Below are 20,511 nucleotides of genomic sequence, written 5' to 3'. Positions count from 1 at the left end.
CGCGGTTCAATATAAAAAGTCATTCCATTTATTACTTCGATGAAATTTAAACACCCATAGACACAGAACTCTAGAAACAACATTACAACACAAATTCCTTCACAAGAAAACTCTAATCTGCAGAATAAATACTTAGCCTCAAAATCCAAGCACAAAATATGATTTTTCAAGAGGTTTGAGATAAGAATACAGACCTTCGGACTGGGCATTTCAAAGGGAAGGGAGAGGTTTCAAATCGACACTGAATAGAACATTTGTTGTGCTTACATTCTAACTTCTATTCCTGTGTGTAGCAAGTGCTCTTTCACAGATTGTATCGGCACCTACGGCATAGAAGGATAGATTGAAACAAAAAATGAAAGAACAAAAAATAAAAGTAAATGTTGAGGTGATGTTATTGGTGTCTAACCTCCTTTCGATGAAAAATACCGGCAGCAAGGGCAGCAGAGGCGTTTGTTTTGGAGAAAACTTCTGAGAAGTGTTCGACTGCTCCGGCGCCACTGCTTGCTATCACTGGAATGTTTACAGCATCCGAGATGAGCTTTATCAAATCAATGTCGAACCCTTTCCCTTGACCTGGGAACAAATTGACGCGACAAAGTTATGCAAGTTCTTGAGTGCATCAGGAAGGGGGGGGAGGGCGGGGGGGCGATATTGTTACATATATATATATGGGTGTACCGTCACAATCGATGCAATTAAGCAGTATTTCCCCAGCTCCCAGTTGCTCGACAGCTATTGCAAGCTCGTATGCGCCAATTGGACGACCTTCTCTTCCACCACTCACCTAAAGAATGTTCAATTTCTCAACAGAATGTGAGATGATTCAATGATTGGTAGTTTTTATTAACGTTATGGAAGAGTTTAATAAAGTTGGAGTAGAGAAAGATTGCAAACTGCAGAGACGTACTGTGCATTGATACCATGCATATTCCTCGCCATTTGGACCTGAAACCCATGTAATGAACAATTAGAATAGATTTTTTACTTTTTCTATGTCGTCTTCTTGCCTTAAAGGCTCTACTTCGTCACTAAATTTGTACCTGGGTTTGTTACTCTAATCGACTTGAATTCAACATCCTTGGGATCTTTCAAGTACACCCTACGAGGATCAATGCTTACAACAACTGCCTATGATACAGAATAAGACAATCAAGAATAGTCATTGGAACTTGGTGAGGTGAAAATGGGACGGAAAGAATGTGAACTAATCAAGGAAATGTAATATATGTGGCTGGAAACTTACTTGATTTCCATACACTCGAGAGATCTGCTCAAGGCTGCTCTTTCCAGATTTCACCTTGGAAGCAGAGAAACCTGAAATTTTAGACGAACACAAAATAACAAGAAGATTAGACAAAGTAAGAAGTTTACCTTTGTTTTCAAGTACTCTTCTGCAGCATAAACAGCATCACTACCAATGGATATCTTATCTGCACCGGATCGGAAATATTCTGAAGCAACTTCCAAACTAGAGTAATACCTGTCACATATTCATCACATTAATACTAAAAGAACATGTTTGGTGTAGAGTTTATTTAGACACTCAGGAAAGCTTGCTATGACAAACTCAAATATATTACAGAGAGAAAAAGATCATGAGCTATAAGAAGACTATACCTGCCATTTGCATCAGTAAAATCTCTAATACCTCCACCAACTGTTAATGGCACAAAAACATTCTCTGATGCAAGCCTCAGGACCTGCAAGAAAAGAAACAAATAGGTTAATTGGGGTGCTGTCAATTATCCACCTGATGCAACTTCCTTCGTGGTGTAAAAAAAAAAGGGTGACAAAAAGTTCTATGACAAATTCTTCAGATAACATAAAACCATGCGTATAATTTTTGAGAAATGTGAAAGCATTATCATATTTTGGTTAAGTAAATCAAAGTAAAGGGATGAAAGAATGAGCTCACTATTGTATGATTGTGATATGGTAACAAACCTGTAACATTGGTAAATCACCAAGAGGAAAGTCTCGGAATGCGGTAATGTTCAGGAAACTAATCTGAAACAGCATAAATAACCAAAATTTGAGCTTTCACATAGTATGCAGTTTCTTAACATATACATCAAATGAACATGAGGGTAACATGTACCTCATCAGCACCATCTTTGTAATATTGTCCAGCAAGATCAACTGGCTTGCCAAGGTTTCTCACCTGAAGGAACAATAAAGAAGTTAAAGCGTTAGATCACAGAGACCAACACCCACTCATTCTGCTCTGTTATCAATCAAAATCCCTCTTGGGCACAAACCTCATTTTCTTTGGTTTGCTCTCTCACATCATATTGGTCTCCCTTAGTCACAACAAGATCCCCTTTATCATTGGTCCTTACATCAAGGCAAGCAATGACCTGATTATATTATATAAATAGAAAATTAATAATCAATGGTTATGCCCCTAAAAGTTACAGCTACACATGAATCATGTTGAAGCACTTGTATGGGATTTGCTTAGTTGATCTGGAAATGTATAACGCAGCTAGTGGTAGAAGAAAGCCTGAGTAACTAACCATGTGACCTTAAAAACAGAATGTGAGCTACAGCCCAATTTACTCACCCTTTTTGCAAGTTGAGATGCATTCTGTTGGACTGGCTTCTGTCTTCACATGAACAGTTAATTTGTTAAACGTTACATCAAATACATAAGAGACACATGCAAGATACAGGAAAGGCACTACCTTTGTGACCTCATTATTGGGATTCAAAAACCTTTTGAGGACAGATAGGCCAGCATCTGCACATACCAGGTTCAAATGAAAGTAAACACTATTCAAGACAGAACTGAAACAAAGCAGAACAGAGAGTACAGCACCCACCATATATGGATTCAAAACAAAGAAAATGTTCTAACCTCCACTCTTTTCTGGGTGAAATTGAACTGCATGAACATTCCCCCTTCTTATTGAAGCAATAAAATCCCCACCATAGTTGCATGTTGAGGATACCCATTCTTTGTTGTCATCAGACTGCAGCAGAATAAGGATGAAAATGGTTGCATGTTGTGATGGAAAGCAAGTGTTGAATGGTATCAATAAGTAATATGAAGACAATAGTTGATAAGTTACCGGTATTGCACGGTAGGAATGAACAAAGTAGACATGACGGCTCCCAACATCATCCAGAATTTGAGAATCTCTAGCTACTTGGATAGCATTCCAACCAATATGAGGTACTCTCAATCCATTTGATGAGTCAAAACGACCAACAATCCCGGGAATCAAACCAAGTCCTTGCACTGAGTAAAGAAGACCGTAAAAAATTTAGCTCTAAACAACAACAAGAATCAACAAAACACGCCACTGTGATATACACTTCAGCATATAAGTCCAAGTCTATCTCCATCATCAAGAAGCATGCAATACTGTAACTTTGTTGCAAGTACCAAAATATTTGACGTGTGGTATTTCTCTAGTTCAAATTTCAAAATTTGTAAAATCTGGTAAAGAAATGAAAAACAGCTTAAGATAATGAGGACTTTGCAATAACAATCCGCAAAAGAGAACAGGAATTGCCTGGTATTGGAAAGAATCATGATTTTTAAACGTCAACAAAGACTACTACAACCAAGTTCTTAGAATGATATATTACATTGTGTTACATGTTGACACGGTGACAAATATGGCAGTGTGAGATGAAATGAATAATTCCAATAAAAAAATTTACCTGGTCCATTTTCCTCACTTGCCTCAAAAAGCAGTTGCAACCCAAGACAAATGCCTAAAAATGGACGGTCTTGCTCAATGTATGAACAAAGTGCTTCACCCATTCTACAATAATTTTTGTATTAATCAGTGAATGGACTCTAAAGAAAATTCTAATGACAGCAAATAATAATCAGGTCTCACGCCAAACTAAAATTTGATCAGAAATATATGGCAAGTGGCAACAATAAAAGATGACACTGGTAAAAATTAATACAGTTAATTTCTTCATATAACAGACATTCAATCCAAATCGTTGGTTGACAGTTTCAAACTCAATACAAAATGTTCAGAGAAATATGTACACGCTCACCCTGTTTTGTTGAGCACGTCCATGGCTGGTGCGAATGCACCTACGCCAGGAAAAATTAAACGTTCGGCGCTCATGATGTCCTCTGGAGTTTGTACCTGAAAGCAGGATAATAGAAACAAAATAAATAAATAAATCATTACGAACTTTGAAATGCTAATGCCGGCATCCATGCCATTCAAATTAGTCAGTTTGATCTAAAAGTCGTAGAAAACAACTATTACATCTTTAATATCGTATCCAAGAAATCGGATTGCATTTCTGAGGCTCCGTACATTTCCAGCTCCGTAATCAAGCAATGTCACAACTGCAACAAAAATTCGAAACACATCGAGAAGAAAAGAAAATCCACCCTAAAAACCGCACAAGCTTTCTGCTCTTCACCAACACATCATATGTGCCGCCGCAACGCACGCGTAATAAATAATTTACAGCTAAAAGAGCGCACCAGAGTCCCCAGCAGCAGAAGCCGAGGCGCGAATTGAGGACGCCGCTCTTGGCAATTTGAATTTTAAAGGGTTAAACTGAAGCGACTGCGGAGAATGAGAACCGGAAGGCGACAAACACGAGGATGTGCTCTTCGAATAATGCGGAGAAGAAGTGAACGCCGCCGTTGCCGTTGCCGCCGCCTCCATTAGGTCAGTAGCGGTTCGTTCTTCCACAAGCTTTCGCCGCCGGTGCTCAATGCACACAACGCAAGTAGTCAAACATCTAGCTAGGCCCACGCGGTGGCTAATTGGGCTCGTCAAGGTATTAGGCTAAAATTAAATAAGTAGGCCCATTAAATAATGGCCCAAATAACTACAGTGAAATTGGACCTCTGTGTGTGAATTACTACAAGCTCTTTTTTATATATCAATATATTTTTTTTAAGATATCATATTAAATATATTTTTAATAAAATAATTAATTTTTAATTGTTACTAAATTTTAGCTTTAGAATTATTTGGAAATCTTTTAAATCTATTTTATAGTACAATCTTTTATGATTTTTTAATAAAAATTTAATATTTTCAAAAAATATAACAGTCTAGCTATTATTTAGATACAAATAGCATCTTCATTTTATGTTTATTTATACATAAATTTTGATATATATTATTAAAAAATATAATAAATGTGAATAACAATAAAACAAAAAATAATATAAAAATAAAAATAAATACAAAATATTATTACCTATAAAATTTGTGCAATTTATCATGACTCAAAATAAAATATTTAAAATTGTAAATTATGGACAAACGCACTAAAAGTCAAAGACTATTTGTTTTGATGTTCTGGTTTTGTAAATAGATAATTGAATCAAGTGTTACCCGCTACTCCGCTTGGTGTTATATTTTAGATTAAAATATACTCTCTCCGTTCCAAACAATATGTAATATTTTTTTTTTTCATGGATTTTTAGATGAACAGTATTATATAAAATAATTTAGAAATTAAGTGATGTGATAAAAAAATAAATGTATATTTTATTTTTCTATTTGAATGATGTGAGAAAAAAAAATATGAAAATAGAAATTAATTATAATTAATTATTTTTTATTTTAAAAATATTGCAGAATATTTGAGATATTAAAAATAAAAAATAAATAAAAAAATATTGCAGGTGTACGGGACTGAGGGAGTACATTTCTCTATATTAATTATCTAAGCATACAGTACGGAGTTAAATTGTCCATACAAGTTTTTGGACCACAACGGTATTGAATTGACTAATGAACAAAATAATTGGAGTAGACCTAGGGTCGGGTTTTACCATGGTTTCAGCTTGGGTTGACCTATATATTATAAAGCTATTCCTCTTCGGTGGATATGAATACTTGTATTTTTTTATAATTTAATTTATTATTTATTTGTTAATACATATATACATATATATATATAAAGAGAGAAAGCACTCAACGCCTACTTTATTTTCAATAATGATTTTAGTTAATATATATATTGAAAAAAATAAATAAACTAAGATAAAATATAAACTACAACAATAATTGAAAACATTTCATCAATCATTATAATATAGACAACTTCACAGTATACCAAATCAAATAAATGTAGCAATATTCTACAGCCTTTGTTAGTGGTTCAGATAAAACCTACACGCTGACTCCCAGATGTCAACTTGCAGAATTGACTAATATATATTTAATTAGAGATTGACTTTTTAGCTTTACAAACCCATCCATTATCTTTTCTGAGGCTTTTCAGATCAGATGCTTCGAGTCTTCTACGTTCACACCAGACAGAGACAAAATAGACCACTTCTCACTGTCTGAACGCGGCGGCCCGGTTTAATTTAATTGACTCTATACTAACCGGTCCCACAAAAACCCGAGTCATTCAATGCTTTACCGAGTCACACAACTCCGGTCTTCATCGTCTCGCTACTGAGTCAATGAGTCAACTCGGACCGGTTCTTCAACGCCGTCTGTATCTAACCTGTTTACGCAGTCTTCTTTAATTTTATTAAATTAAATATATATTTAAAAATCAATAAAAAAGTAAAATCCGTGCAATGAAAAATTTATAATTATATACTGATAAAATTATCATTGAATTAATAATTGCAATTCCAAATACAGAGTTACATTTTACATTTGTAATTTGCAATGGAAACGCAATGTTATCCCTCGCGTCTATAATCAGTGCATCTTCCGTCAAATCTGACGTTACAACGACGTCATCGTCAACGCTGATAATAGTAACGGAATCTGCAACAGTCGAACCGCCGTTACCCCTCACCGTTAACCAGTCTTCTTCCTCCTCTGTCCAGACTGCAAAATTCGACTCCGGCAGATTACCATCTCCGATCAATTCCCTAATTCTCACTGCCGGCGAGATATCATTTTCCGGCGGACCTCGAGAAGAATCCGACGCCTCCAAATCACTCCAGAAGCCTCCATCCACCACGCTAGTCGGAGTTCTCCTCGTAATCTCCCCAACTAATTCCCCGCAACCACAATTCTCCTCCACAGAATCCAAAAACGGATGCTGCAGAAGTTCGCCGGCCGTCCACCGTTCCTTGAAATCACGAATCAAACACTTGGAGAGAAAATCCCCGGCGTCGTCAGACAACCAGCTCGGAATATCCGGAACGTCGCCGGAATATCCGACTCTGTAGAGCACCGCCGCCGGATCCTTCACCCCCGGCCAGGGATTGGATCCGGTCGCCATTTCAATAACCGTGCAACCTAACGCCCAAATATCCGCCGCGAACCCCTGCTCCTCGCTGCGCGCGACTTCCGGCGCCATGTACGCCGGCGTCCCCGCTAACGCCTGCGCATCGGAATCGCCGCGTCCCAACCACCTCGAGCACCCAAAATCGGCGATCCTCAATCCGCCGTCACCGGCGACGAGAATATTCTGCGGCTTGACGTCGCCGTGCACGATTCCCTTCCGGTGGAGATAATCCAATCCGCAGAGCAACCGCCGCAAGTAGAACCGAATAGCGCTTTCTTCGAGACGCCCGCCGCGCTTTTTAATCAGATCAAAAAGCGTGCCGCCGGAAACGTACTCCAAAAATACATTAAAAACGTGTTTCCCATTTTCGCGCGAAATATCTGAGCCGAAGCACTTCACGATGTACGGACAGCACAGCTGCGAAAGCAGAGACTCCTCCCTCTGCAGCGGCGCCGCCGAGTAGACGTCCGTCGACTTCACGGCGAAGGTTCCGCCGCCGCCGGTGGTGGCGAGAGACACCGTGGCGGAGGAGCCGCGGCCGATTGGAGGACCCCTTGTCCAGTCCATTGAAGAGAATAAAGAAGAAAAAAAATGAAGAATTAGCTTTAAAAACTCCAACTTTAGGTATTTATAAGCATACGCTTGTTTGGCATGGAGTATTTTGTCTGGGTGCAGCGAATGGTGACGGCAGTTTAATTTTTATATCTGAAATATAATTAAGAATAACGGACTTTCTATTTTATTTTAATTTTGAAGTATTCTTGCGAGTGTGAAACGTGGGAGGACTACTTTAAGTGGAGTCACACACGTGGCGGCAGGCGATAAGCCGAAATCGCTACGCCGACGGTGGACGGCGCGTCGCTGACCTTCGAATGAAGTCACGTGGACACACGGTGACGCAAGCCGCTGACCGCCATTGTCATCGTTGGTTACGACGCCATGAAAAACACGACCACTGCACAATGGAAACGCGACTTTAACGTCACAACCGAAATTTAATTTTATATATAAATAAATAATTTAATTTTCAAAATATATTGATGAATTATATAAACCTATTTTAGACTATATACTAAGTTTATTAAATTACACTGTTCACCTAGGGTGTATTTATTTTGTGAAATATATTGTCTAAATAGTAAATCGAACTTATTATTTTCTCCAATAAAATAGAATATGTTTTTATAAAAACTATATATTGTATAATAAAAAATCAACAAAAACTTACATAGTAATCTAAATAGAGCTCTACTGATTTTTCTTGATAAAATAGTAATCAGGGTTTATGAATTACGGTTTCACTATAATAAAATATTGATTGTTTTTATTATTATCATTCAATGAATTGAGCGGATACATTTTCCCTGTATTTTTATTCAATGTACTGCCTTTTCATTGTTGTTGTAGCAGTAGTTTTGATAGATGAAAAGACCTCAATTTATGTTAATAACCTTACATCATTATAATTATGTTTAATAATTATAATAATTTATAACTATCAATTTCTCACAATACATTAGTAGGTTCTTGACCACCCATTTAAATAAGTTTGTTCAATGAAGTCATGTAGATATTTAGACTTACCAAACATTAGGACTAATAAGAGACCTAACCACACATTAGCCATAACTTTCAGTTCTTTAAAGTCATTTCTCCAAATCATGGTGATTCACTATTCGTGGCAGAAATTTTGCACAAAAAAACAAATAATAATAATAATAATAAAACAACCTTTAATCTCCATTTAGATAAAATTTTATTGCGTGTTTATTTTGAGATTCTTGAGGACTTTTGTTATTCCTTCAAAAAATTTCTTTTAAAAATATCAAATCACAAATACTTTATTTTTTATTTTTACACTTACTCAAAATCAATTTTACATAGTAAGTCAATGACAATTCTAATACAACTTTTAATTTGTTTTAAATGTAATTTCACAAAGTTTAAGTTCTATACTAAAGAAAGGGTGATAGTATACACATCTTATACATATAAATGAAATTTTATGGTGAAAATATTCACCAATGTAACATAATTATAGAAATTAACATCTATATCAGTTTTACTACTAAAAATCTTTGAGATTTCATACGTATATGAGACACTATGAGCAAAATAATAATAAAAAAAATTGTTTCCAAAAATTGAACAATAAATATAATAGTTTGTTGACCTCCCTTACCTTTGACACAAATGAAGCTTTATGATCTTTTTGAAGGTGTCTTCTGTGGTTCCGTTGTGCCGGAGAACTTGCAGGCGACAGCAGACCGCTAAGACTTCGTAAGGTTTCAGATATTCAAAAGCCTCCGGGGATCTGTCATAATCCTTGTGGAACAAAAAATTCGGAAAAACCACTTACTATTGGATCTGTGAATTGAAAAACTATAATTATTTAAGGGACAAGAACATAGATGCTAGTGGTTAATGTTTCACCTTTTCTGTTACAATTACAATTGGTTTAGTACCAAACTTGGACTCAAGAGCTCGGAGTCGTGCTTGAACCATCTCAATATCCTAAGGCATTATAAAGCATGTGATTTTGTGTAAACTTATAATTATGAGCATCCAAATGGCGCTTGAAACAAATTACAAAGGGTCAACTGGTAAGAAATCGAGTACCTTTAACTGAAATTTATGATGGTCGCTGAAATCTAGGCGATCCACATGTGCAGGTCCCAACTGCAAAGAGTTGAAAGTTTGATGATGGTGTTGCTCTAAGAATCCAAAAATGGCGTAAATTCACACGTAAGGACATAAAGATACAGTACCCTTTCAATCCTCTTGATGAAGGAATCGGCAGAACCAATGCCTGAGAGGCATAAAAATACTGTAGCAGCTACGGCATTCAGTGGCATTTTACGGGCAGTGTCTTGACACGAGAAGAAGTTTATTGGCGCCATTTTGGTGTGGAATATTGGAACAGATTCTTGGACTTGCAGAATTGTTGATTCCAATGCATCAACATCTTCTTCCGGTATCTGTACGAAATAGGAGCATTTTTACAATTTCTAGTTCAAATAGCTATTGTAAATATGAATCTATGAAATAATCAATGGAAAGGCATAAAGTTCGACGGGCAGAGATTCAAGCTTTCAATACCAAATCTGCGTGATGTATGACGACAATGTTGGCTCGGCCAAGTGCAGTTAAAGGTTCTCTTAATGGCCCAAGAGGAAGCAAATGATGATTTCCCCATGGCATCAGTGCATTCACCATCACAATCTCCAGGTCACGCTGGATGCTTAGATGCTGTCTTTCAAATGTATACATTTTCTCATAAATAAATTAAAATCTCACCTTATTTCAAATTAAATTGAGCATCATATTCCTATTTCTAACAAGGCAAGTTCGGGACTTAGAGAAAGCATCAACTATATAAGCATTAACACCATATAGTAACAAGCACCTGGAAATTTTCAGTCATACCTGCATCCCATCATCCAGGATAGCAACACCAATTTGACTAGGGGTAGATAAAGATTCAGATTTGGTCCCGGTAAAGGGTCTATCCGTAGCACCATTAAAAGCCGCACAACCATATCTTTCTAGGAATCTAGATGCAATAGCTGCGCGATTTGCACCTACTCCAACTTTTGCCGATGTACCTTGCAATTGCCTCTGAAGCATTTTAGCTTCGTCTGCGCCACCATAACCCTGAAATAGAATATAATCTCAATATCCCAAGGACAAAATAGAACATATCAGACTTACATGCATAAATACATAAACGTGCGCAGGGAAAGATTTCTAGTTGTTGGCTGAATATCATTATAGTCTCACAAAACAGTGTCAATTTTGTGTTAATCTTTTAGCCGGTATTTACTTTAATCCCAGTAAATTGAAACTTCCTTGCTAAGGTTGAGTTGGGAGAAGCCCTTCTGGTAACTAAGAAGTTTCAACTGGAGTCAGATTACACAAGGTTTAACTCCTACAGATTTTTAGTCATGAAAATAAATGGAAATGACAAGAATCATATGCACAGCAGTAACAACAGGCAGATATGTGAATATAAAGCATTTGAAAATGCCGAACCCCTAAAATCATATTTCGAAGATCTAAATTGTTAGCTTGCCCTAACTGATTATGGAAAAAAACTGTTAATTCATACAGTGAAAAAAATAATAATAAACTCTAAAATACTTTGTATGCATATTCACGCTTCAACTAGTGCAATTGTTTTCTCAATTTGATCATTTTTACAGAAGACAACTCGAAAATGAGATCCTTCTGCGGGAAAAAACCAATAAACAAACCCTAGTAAGAATGAGAGGTGAGATTCCATCATCAGCAAAAGCGCGCGCCAGGAATTCCACCATCGGAGTCTTCCCATTGCCTCCCCACGTCAAATTTCCAACACTAATCACCGGAACTGGCAACCTTCACCAACATTTCGAAATAATAAATTAGCAGAAATTCATCAAACAAGAGAACCAGCCAACCAATTCGACTTAAAACCTAACATCCATTTTATCCCCAAAAATTCAACAATTTCGCTCGGAGCTCTTCCTAGTTAAAAAATGAACATCACAGACGACTAATATCCGCTTCCATTTATTCCTTCAATCACATTAGATACAGAAAATAAATCACCTGTGCTTGCGGAGAACTCCCAAGATGTAGAGATAGTGGCGGAGGCGCACGGCGGCGGAATAGAGAGATGATACGAGTGAGAGTAGTGGAATCAGAGAGAGCTCCGAAGCGGAGAGATTGGTGAGCCAAAGGCGAGGCGGGATGGAAGATATTCGCGACACCGCCATTTTCAGTTTCTCCATTTTCAAACAAGGAAGAAAAGAAACCGACCGAATCGCCATAGACAAACCCAATTCAATCATCAATCGTCATTAGCCTAATGGGCCTTTCAAATGGGCTTGTTAGTATAGGCCCATTATATAATGGGCTCATTCTTACTGACGAGCTACTAATTGTGTGTATTATATACACCTGATTCCTAAATTAATGGGCCCATGCTCAAGAATGAATATGAGCGTGGTGGTTGGAATTTTTTTTAGATTTTAAAGGGTTCCAAATATTTGGAGATTTTTTGAAATTTAGATATTTGGAAAAAATAAAAAATAGTATTTGATTTGATGTTTTATGAAAAAAAAATATTTACTTTGATGTGATATTTTTTTTAAAAATAAATAATATCAAATTAAAAATATATTATGTAGATAGAGTCTTTATTATTTATATTTCCTCCGTTTTTATCATTTACGTCTTTGATATTCAAAAACAAACACACGCTAAGAATCTTGAGAGGGGAATTGTTAAACTCCGTTGAGTGGTTAAATGGATGAAGATTGAAGGGAATTTATTTACAAATTTGCCTTAAATTTAATTTTCTATTATTATTATTATTATTATTTTAACTTTTTCATTCAAATTTATTTAGTTGTAATTTAAAATTAATTTTAAATAAAATTTTAAATTTTTAAATAATATTTTAATATGGTATTTTATGAGATAAAATAGTGCAAAATAAATAGAGATAAATGACTTTCATTTTTTTATTTTTTCCTCTAAATCATATATTTTTGCTATTTTTTCTTGCCTCTTTCCTACATTCAATTTTAAAAAAGCACAAAGCTCATTTCGGATAATTGATCACAATAATATTTTGACCTGTCAAAATCTAAGACTCTGTTTACATAATCAATTCGAATTCATTTGGTATTATTATTATTTTAAAAATATTACATTATATATATATTTATATTATAAAATATCAAATTTAAATTGACTTTTTACTATATTTTTTAAAATTTTTAAAATTCTATGTGGAAACAGAGCCAATAAACCTATTTGAACACGATTTTCAGTTGATAACAGAAACTTTTGAGAGTTTAACAAAACAACTGAAATAATACTCTAAATCAACATAATTAGGATTTGTTTGTTTTGTTAAAAACCAAAACATATTTTTTTCAAAATAATTAATATATTATATACAATATTTTTTATAACTCAAATATAAAAACTTCTTTCAAATCATTTTAAAAAATAATTCTTTAAATTTTCCTTAGCAAAAACTTTTGAAGAATTTTAAAATAATAAATAATACTACTAAAGTTTCATCATAAATGTATTATTTTATATTACGTCCGTTTTTTTTTTTTTAAAAAAATCGTTTTATAATTAAGTAATTATACTATTGGCTTAACATAATAAATACTATTATAATTTAAAAATAGAGATACAATTATTTTTATATAAAATAAATTATAATAATTAAAATATTTTATATTTTTATTTATAAATTAGTACAGTATTAATATTAAAAATTTTAAAAAATAAATAATAATTTTTTTTGGAAATAAAAAAATATAATATTTTAAAAAATATATATTTAATTTGATAAAAGAAAAAGGTTAATACTAACAAAGTAGATTAGTATTGCATAAACATAGCCTTAAATGTCTATTTTGAGCAACACCGCAGTTCAAATAACCTACTCGGACTGGGAGACGGACAACCGCACAGCACAGTAATAATAATAATAATAAATGTCAGAATCAGTAAGTGGCCCCCACACAGAGCTAAAATCCAGTCGACGCGCTTCGTGTTGACCACGCGCGGCGACCAGGGCACACACCAAAAATCTACGGAGTAAAATCCAGATGTCATAAATGCGCCATCACGGGCAGCAGAGAGCGGGCAGCGGGTAGCCGTCACTCTCAGCCACTCGCTCCGCCCCGCCCTTCTTTCCGTGCCTAAATAATATTTTGGCATTCTATCCGAACCCAGGTGGTTCGGAGTCAGGCTCGGACCACCCAAAGACTTTTTTTGAAACGAAAAATAATTAGAGATAGAAAGCTAAAGGCGACGGCCCAATGGACAAAGGCAAAGGCAAACCAGCTGGCACTGGCAAAAAACAAAAGCTGAAAAAACAAAAGGTATTTTGAAAAAAATGGCGAGAGGAGTGGGTGCGCGAGGGTTTCCGATTTTCTAGAGAGAGAGAGAGAGAATATTGGATTGGAGAGAGAGAGAAGCCGAGGGAGGTGCGGCTGGAGAAGAATCCCGAAAAGGATGGGTCAGATCGTGAAGCGGAGGAGGAAAGGAAGGCCACCGAAGGTAGATCTTGCTGCTAGGGAGCATCGTGAACCTGACTCCGACCTCCGACGAAGCCTCCGCCGCCGGAATGTGAAGTACGTCTTCGACCTCGACGACTACTTCGACGAGGACGAGTTCTTCGCCGATGATGATGAGGAGCGGCGCCGAAGAGAGAAGAAGCTCAAGCACTTGCTCAGCGCCGGGGAGGCGGCCGAGTCAACTCCTCGGAAGGCTGGAAGGCCTCGGCGCGTGGACCACGCGCCGGCCACTTCGGCATCTTCGTCCGACGGCGGGAAGCCGTGTAAAAAGCGGAAAATCGATGAATACGTTTACGAGGATATGGACTGCGAAAATGAAGATGGTAATGGCGGAGAAAATTCTATTGACGAAGATGACGAAGAGGTGATTATCAATCAGTTTATAATTGTTTGGGTGTGCAAGTGTGGAAGTGGAAGTGCCCCTAAATTGGAAAATTAATTAATCGAACATTAGCCAATAGGCAACAAACCGCAGCCATGGTGGAATTGGGGCTACTTTTTACCATAAGTGCTGCACTGATTGCATATATAATTTAGGCGAAGTGGGAAAATCTCCAGCTCATCCAGAGCTGAAATCTGATTATTAATATATCTTGTTGGTCCAGCATCTCTGTGGTATGTATGTATAGGCCACTGATGGAACGGCGTCGGTGGGGTTTGTCTCTGTGTGTATCTATATCTATATATATATATGTCCATCTGGGCGTGTGCAGCATCGACGGTTGGGTCAACTGTCACAAAAAACTAACCCCCACAAAATCTGATGATGCTTCTACTTTCTCACCCATTCTCTCTCTAGAGCTCACAAACAGACATGGTATTATAGTGTACGCATGTTGTCTGCCTTCGTTTTCTGTCTCTGTCTGATAGGCATGCCGACTTTTGCTCCCCTAAGCTGCCAGCGGAGAGGGGGTAGCGTTTCGAGTAGCATTTATTAATAGATAATTCTGTGTTTCTCAGGTGGGCACTTATTATTTTATGAGTTAATTAATGACAATGGTGATTTGGACAGGTTAGAGAAGGAAAGCCAGAACACAGGGTTGAAGATTCATCTCCAGGTCTGCCTTTAATTTCTCATGTGTTTTTGGAATATTTTGGTTGCACTTACCACTGTAAAATAATGGTGGGTTTTTTTGTTGAAACCATTTAATGTATATGATTGATTACAGGGACCCTACTGGCCGAGTCCGAGGTTGAGGCTCCAGCAGGGCTACCGCTGCCAGATGAGAAGGCTTTGGAGTTGATCTTGGATAAACTTCAGAAGTGAGTGATTTTTCTGTATGTATGGATTTATTTGTGGGATTATGATACTTAAAGTTCTTTGGCTTCATTTCAAGCAGGAAAGATATTTATGGCGTATATGCAGAACCGGTTGATCCCGAAGAGGTAATTGGCAATTGTTTAGGGAGTGTATGTCTTGTGTTTCAAAGACTTCTCTCGGTCTTGGTTTGTAAATATTGGTTAATTAATTGATGTGTAGCTTCCGGATTATCATGATGTGATTGAGCATCCAATGGACTTTGCCACGGTGAGGAACAAGCTGAGAAATGGGTTGTATGTAACCTTTGAACAGTTTGAGGTGAGTTCTGCTTTTCTTGATTTTGTCATTTTCTAATTAGGTTATATATATATATATATACACTGAGGAGAGGGTATGCTAGCTCAGTTAGTTTCTTACCAGTTAAGCTTAAACTGATGGCCTAAATATGCTTCCATCCTTTAAATATCAATGTCATCATGTTACAGCTTCTGATTTTGGTATTTGTGAGGGATCAATTTAATTGTTACATTGAGTCATTATTCTTTGTTGATACCTGTCAAGCTGGTACTCATTGGAATTGATATTGCTCAAATATTATAAATGATTTCAGATATTGATTCTCTATGTTCGTTTTTCAACTTTTTAGGCAACATTATGTGATTTGTTTGTATCCAAATTGTAAGAACAGCACCTTCATCTGATCTTGTATGCTTTTCAGCCATCTTTATTTCTGGGTTTTAAAGTGCTAATTGTTTGTCTGTGTTTCCCTATTTATCTGTTTAATTAGTATTTTCTAAAATTGCTATGATGAGGCATCTAAATATTTACCAATGTTCCCCAAAAGAGTCTTAACGCTGTTTTTGCTTGTTTTATCTTGTTTCTTGTTACATACATGTCTTTTTGGGACCTCTACGAAGTGAAACATATAACTCCTTTTGCTTCTATTTTTCCAGCTAAATGGAATTTTTTTCTTTTGTTTCTTGTCGTCCAGTTGGTAGTTCTTGCCAGAAAGTATCTTGCATGCTTCCCCTTTATCCTGTAGTTATTATTTCTTATTTATATTTGGTTCAAATCAGTGTTATTCTAATGTGTTGATTTTATTTTATTTTTGACACAGAGTGATGTTTTCCTTATTTGCTCAAATGCAATGCAATACAATTCGTCGGACACCATATACCATAAGCAGGTAAATGTTCACGCAAAACTTCACATTTTTTACTCCATGTAAACTGTGGATTTATATCTTTTCATTTGTGAAGGCCCGAGCAATTCAAGAGTTGGCAAAAAAGAAATTTGAAAAGATAAAGATGAACACGGAACAATCAGATAGAGAGGTGAAACCTGATCAGAGAATGACTTCTGGTTCAAATTTGAAGAAACAAATTAAAAGATCCGTGAACCGGCCACTTCAAGAACCTCTTGGCTCTGATTTCTCATCTGGAGCTACACTTGCATCGACGGATTTCCAGAATGTTGCCAATGCACCCCAAGCTGTTGGATGTGAGAAACCTAGCACTACTGAAGGGCATGCTGAGGGAAGTTCTTTCTTGAATGGTAATAATATTACCGACAAAGTGGAAGAACCTGGTCCAGGTACTTCAAGAATCCAAGTTAATATGACAAATAACTCAGAACTCTAAACTTATTAAATCTTGGCTAATAGCTATCTTGTTTTGCATATCAGTTTTTGTCTTTCCTGATTACTTTGGTTTTTTGTAGGTAAGGTTCTGCTGTCTCGACTCAGTCGGAAATCAAATGTACTGGATGAAAACCGTCGTGCAACGTACAACACACAACTCTCTGAGCCTGTGGCGAGCAGAGAGTCTCAATCCTCAACTTTTGAGGGGGAAACCAAGCAGTTGGTACCTGTAGGTATCATTAGTTTTACATCTTACATTTTATCAAGGAGTATCGTTTCACCGGCTTTGTTTCAATGCTCCTCTACCAGGTCGGACTTTACTCAGATCATTCCTACGCACGGAGCCTGTCTCGTTTTTCTGCTACTCTTGGATCTTTTGTCTGGAGTTTTGCTTCCAAGAGGATTGAACAAGCATTGCCTCAGGGATACAAATTTGGCCGGGGGTGGGTGGGAGAATACGAGCCTCTTCCAACTCCTGTAGTGTTTCTGGAAAACTGCAACATAACAGAACCTCCTTTTTTGGCAAAACAACAGCCCGTTAGTGATTATGGAAATTTTTCCAAGAGCGCGAGGAATTCCGACTCTTCCAGAGAGTTTTCTGGTAATGGAGCTTTTCAGGAACAAAGTTTGCCATTTCTTAGTTCTAGTGGCATCAGGCCATCTTCAACTTCAGTAATCCCTGCCCAGCAAATCAGAGGAAACACTACAGAAATGAAGCCACCGTTCTTTTTGGCATCCGGGGCTAAACCCGATGCTTCTCCTAGTCAGAGTCACCAGCATCAAAATTTCAGGGGAAGGGAATCTATCGATTCTGAAAAGAAGTCTATAAAGCAGGTTGAGTTAAATGGTCCTCCACCTTCGTCGAACATGAATGCTGCTAAACGGCTCGGAAAGCCGATTACAAAGAGGATGGAATTGGACTCCTCCAGGCCTTCAGAGTTCCCGTCTACCAACAAATTTTCGATGTCTGGATCATTTAAACAACCGGATGGTAATGGAATTGTTTTTGGAGGATTACAAGAAGGAAAACTCATTGCTAATAGAGTGGATGGTAACACAGCGGCAAATTCATCCTCCGATTTGGTTAAACCGACTAGCTATTATCCCCACGAACAGGGTCGGGTTCAGGGTCCAGGTCAGGGTCAGGGTCGCAGCAATCCAGTCCAGTTGAAGCAGATGCCGGGAGAAATTGCTCGAAGTCAGCAGAGTGCTCCTCATGTTATACCTTCTGCTCCTTCCTCGATTGGCAATAATTCAAATAATGCTTCTTTAGCAGCTGCGCGAGCATGGATGTCTGTCGGGGCAGGAGGGCTGAGACCAGCTGCTGAAAATGCGAATATTAACAAGAACCAGGTATACGTTGATCCACCTTACCACACATCCCGTGACATGGCATCACAAGTGTCTTTGCAGTCTAGAGGAGAGTTCCCGCCAGGAATCTATGTTCAGACAGACAAGAATAGTTCCCAAGCTCGAGCATTCGGACATCAAGGGCCGATACCTATTATGCCAAGCAATCAAATGCCTTTTCAGAATCAATGTATGGTTTATCCGCAGTTGGCGACCACCGCTGATCTGTCGAGGTTCCAGCTGCAATCGAATTGGGGGAATCTTACTCCGCAAATGGTTTCAAGACAGAAGCAAGAATCCCTCCCGCCCGACTTGAACATTGGTTTCCAGTCTTCAGGGTCCCCCGGGAGACAATCTTCCACCGTCCTGGTCGACTCACAGCAGCCCGACTTGGCTCTACAACTCTGAAACTTAGCGGAGTATTTATGAAATTCTACGAGAAGTACGACTGCCGACAGCTCGTGAAAGGGTGAAATATTCATGAAGCAACACTAAGTCGGGGCAGCCGCTTCATCTAATCGTAAAGCTGACCCGTTCGTTCGTTCTATGAATTATTCAGGTTATTCGCTTGGCGCCGAAGATAGGCGAAACTGATGCAGCAACGGCGCGACCTTGCAGTGCAATGTATGTTCATTTCGATGAGAGCTGTAAATTGGTGAGAGGTAACCGAGATTTGCTCTTCCTTAACTATTTCCGGTGTCGATTGTTCGATCCTCTTTTTAAATCCTTTCCTATGCTGCTTTCGCTCGTTATTATGAATGGCTGGTGATGCTCTGCCTGTATTGATTTTGTTCTCCCCCATTTTAGGACATAAGATAAGAGGTTTAAGGGAAGAAGAACAATATGTTATTAGATAGATGATGAGGATGATATTGATCTGAGGGTAATAATAATTCGATTGATTATGGGGAAGGAATGAATGTTTTGTAAAGTATTTTAGATGCCTGCACGCATGCATGTTCTCCAGATATCTGTCTATCTATCTATCTATTCTAATTAAACCTTTCATCACATTTACTATGTATTGTTGGCTTTGCATAATTGTTTAGTACTGCTACACATATCTTATGTTATAAGTTCAACGTCATTATTTGCCAGGAATATATGTATTGTTGAGGCGCAAGTAATTGTATGGTATGATATATAATGGGTTTATTTATTTGTATTATTTCTTAATATTTTATAAGGCAAATCTTTTCATTTAAATAATGCAGATAATGAGTGGGACATATTAATTAAATGCCAATTTTTTATTTTTTTTATTTAGTATTCTATACAAACTATCTGCTGTCAACTCAATAAAAATATCACTGGGTGTACGTATCTTTACAGCCCTTTCTTGACACGGATATCATATTTAGGGGCGATCAGTTGGATTTGGGCTTGGAACTTATCTAAATATTTTATTTTTTATTTTTTAAAATAATCAATTCGAACTTAAATTTAAAATTCGAATAAGAAAATCTGAACTGAACTCAAAATAATTTGAATTTTGAATTTTTTTATATTTTTATAATATTAAATATATATTTACAAAATAAATTTAATTATATAATATTTGGTTACATTACTCAATTAAATATAAATATATATATATATATTTATTTTTCGTCTTAATATTTAATTTTCAATTCATTTTACTTATGGGGCTTTTGGTAGAATTAGAATTAATTCTCGTTGTTTGGGAGAATAGAATTCAATTGAGAAATATAAAAAAAAAAAAAATTAAAATCTGACAATAATAAATAATTAATCTAACAAAAGAGAGTGTTAGTAGGTAAAAATTATATATTATATACTAAGATCATATTTTAGTATAATTTTTTAAAAAGAAATTGTAAAAAATTAAATACTTGAATGATAAATTAAATATATTTTTATAAAATTAAAATAATATTATATAAATAATTATAAAAATTAAATAAACAAAAAAATAAAAAATAAAAAAATTATATACTGCAATATCATTT

General features: G+C 36.6%; 4 protein-coding genes across 5 annotated transcripts; 1 reads left to right on the top strand and 3 right to left on the bottom strand.

Annotated features, from left to right (window-relative positions):
* Window positions 1-5: 5 nt before the first annotated feature.
* LOC127254901 (imidazole glycerol phosphate synthase hisHF, chloroplastic) lies at window positions 6-4,715 on the bottom strand. 2 transcript variants are annotated; one of them, XR_007839527.1, is made up of 20 exons: window positions 4,469-4,715; window positions 4,245-4,327; window positions 4,024-4,118; window positions 3,673-3,776; window positions 3,075-3,244; window positions 2,861-2,975; window positions 2,688-2,743; window positions 2,567-2,605; window positions 2,262-2,360; window positions 2,102-2,164; window positions 1,948-2,010; window positions 1,621-1,703; window positions 1,375-1,483; window positions 1,247-1,300; window positions 1,044-1,131; window positions 911-948; window positions 682-787; window positions 410-576; window positions 195-323; window positions 6-117 (listed from the first exon to the last, which is right to left on the bottom strand). XR_007839527.1 is itself a non-coding variant. In XM_051280249.1 (19 exons), the coding sequence occupies exons 1-19, from the start codon at window positions 4,653-4,655 to the stop codon at window positions 264-266; spliced, it is 1,779 nt and encodes a 592-aa protein (XP_051136206.1). In that variant the 5' UTR covers window positions 4,656-4,715; the 3' UTR covers window positions 6-263. The 2 variants fall into 2 exon arrangements, 1 of the variants encoding a protein (XP_051136206.1); XM_051280249.1 differs by having other exon boundaries at window positions 6-323.
* A 1,560-nt stretch (window positions 4,716-6,275) lies between these two features.
* LOC127254804 (mitogen-activated protein kinase kinase kinase 18-like) lies at window positions 6,276-7,789 on the bottom strand. The gene has a single exon (XM_051280086.1). It carries the CDS (start codon window positions 7,768-7,770, stop codon window positions 6,514-6,516), a length of 1,257 nt encoding a protein of 418 aa, XP_051136043.1. The 5' UTR covers window positions 7,771-7,789; the 3' UTR covers window positions 6,276-6,513.
* Window positions 7,790-7,822: 33 nt separating this feature from the next.
* Window positions 7,823-11,993, bottom strand: LOC127254803 (probable tetraacyldisaccharide 4'-kinase, mitochondrial). The gene is made up of 9 exons (XM_051280084.1): window positions 11,794-11,993; window positions 11,457-11,580; window positions 10,630-10,857; window positions 10,303-10,452; window positions 9,972-10,181; window positions 9,823-9,882; window positions 9,637-9,717; window positions 9,386-9,528; window positions 7,823-8,158 (listed from the first exon to the last, which is right to left on the bottom strand). Exons 1-9 carry the CDS (start codon window positions 11,973-11,975, stop codon window positions 7,948-7,950), a joined length of 1,389 nt encoding a protein of 462 aa, XP_051136041.1. The 5' UTR covers window positions 11,976-11,993; the 3' UTR covers window positions 7,823-7,947.
* A 2,052-nt stretch (window positions 11,994-14,045) lies between these two features.
* LOC127254904 (uncharacterized) lies at window positions 14,046-19,511 on the top strand. Its single transcript, XM_051280251.1, has 9 exons — window positions 14,046-14,655; window positions 15,304-15,349; window positions 15,461-15,554; window positions 15,632-15,677; window positions 15,772-15,870; window positions 16,670-16,738; window positions 16,812-17,145; window positions 17,272-17,420; window positions 17,501-19,511. The coding sequence occupies exons 1-9, from the start codon at window positions 14,230-14,232 to the stop codon at window positions 18,947-18,949; spliced, it is 2,712 nt and encodes a 903-aa protein (XP_051136208.1). The 5' UTR covers window positions 14,046-14,229; the 3' UTR covers window positions 18,950-19,511.
* Window positions 19,512-20,511: the final 1,000 nt, after the last annotated feature.

The sequence above is a fragment of the Andrographis paniculata genome, unplaced genomic scaffold, assembly GCF_009805555.1.
Source record: "Andrographis paniculata isolate CXL003 unplaced genomic scaffold, ASM980555v1 Contig52END, whole genome shotgun sequence".
Classification (NCBI taxonomy): domain Eukaryota; kingdom Viridiplantae; phylum Streptophyta; class Magnoliopsida; order Lamiales; family Acanthaceae; genus Andrographis; species Andrographis paniculata.
This window is presented reverse-complemented; position numbering and strand designations above follow the sequence as displayed.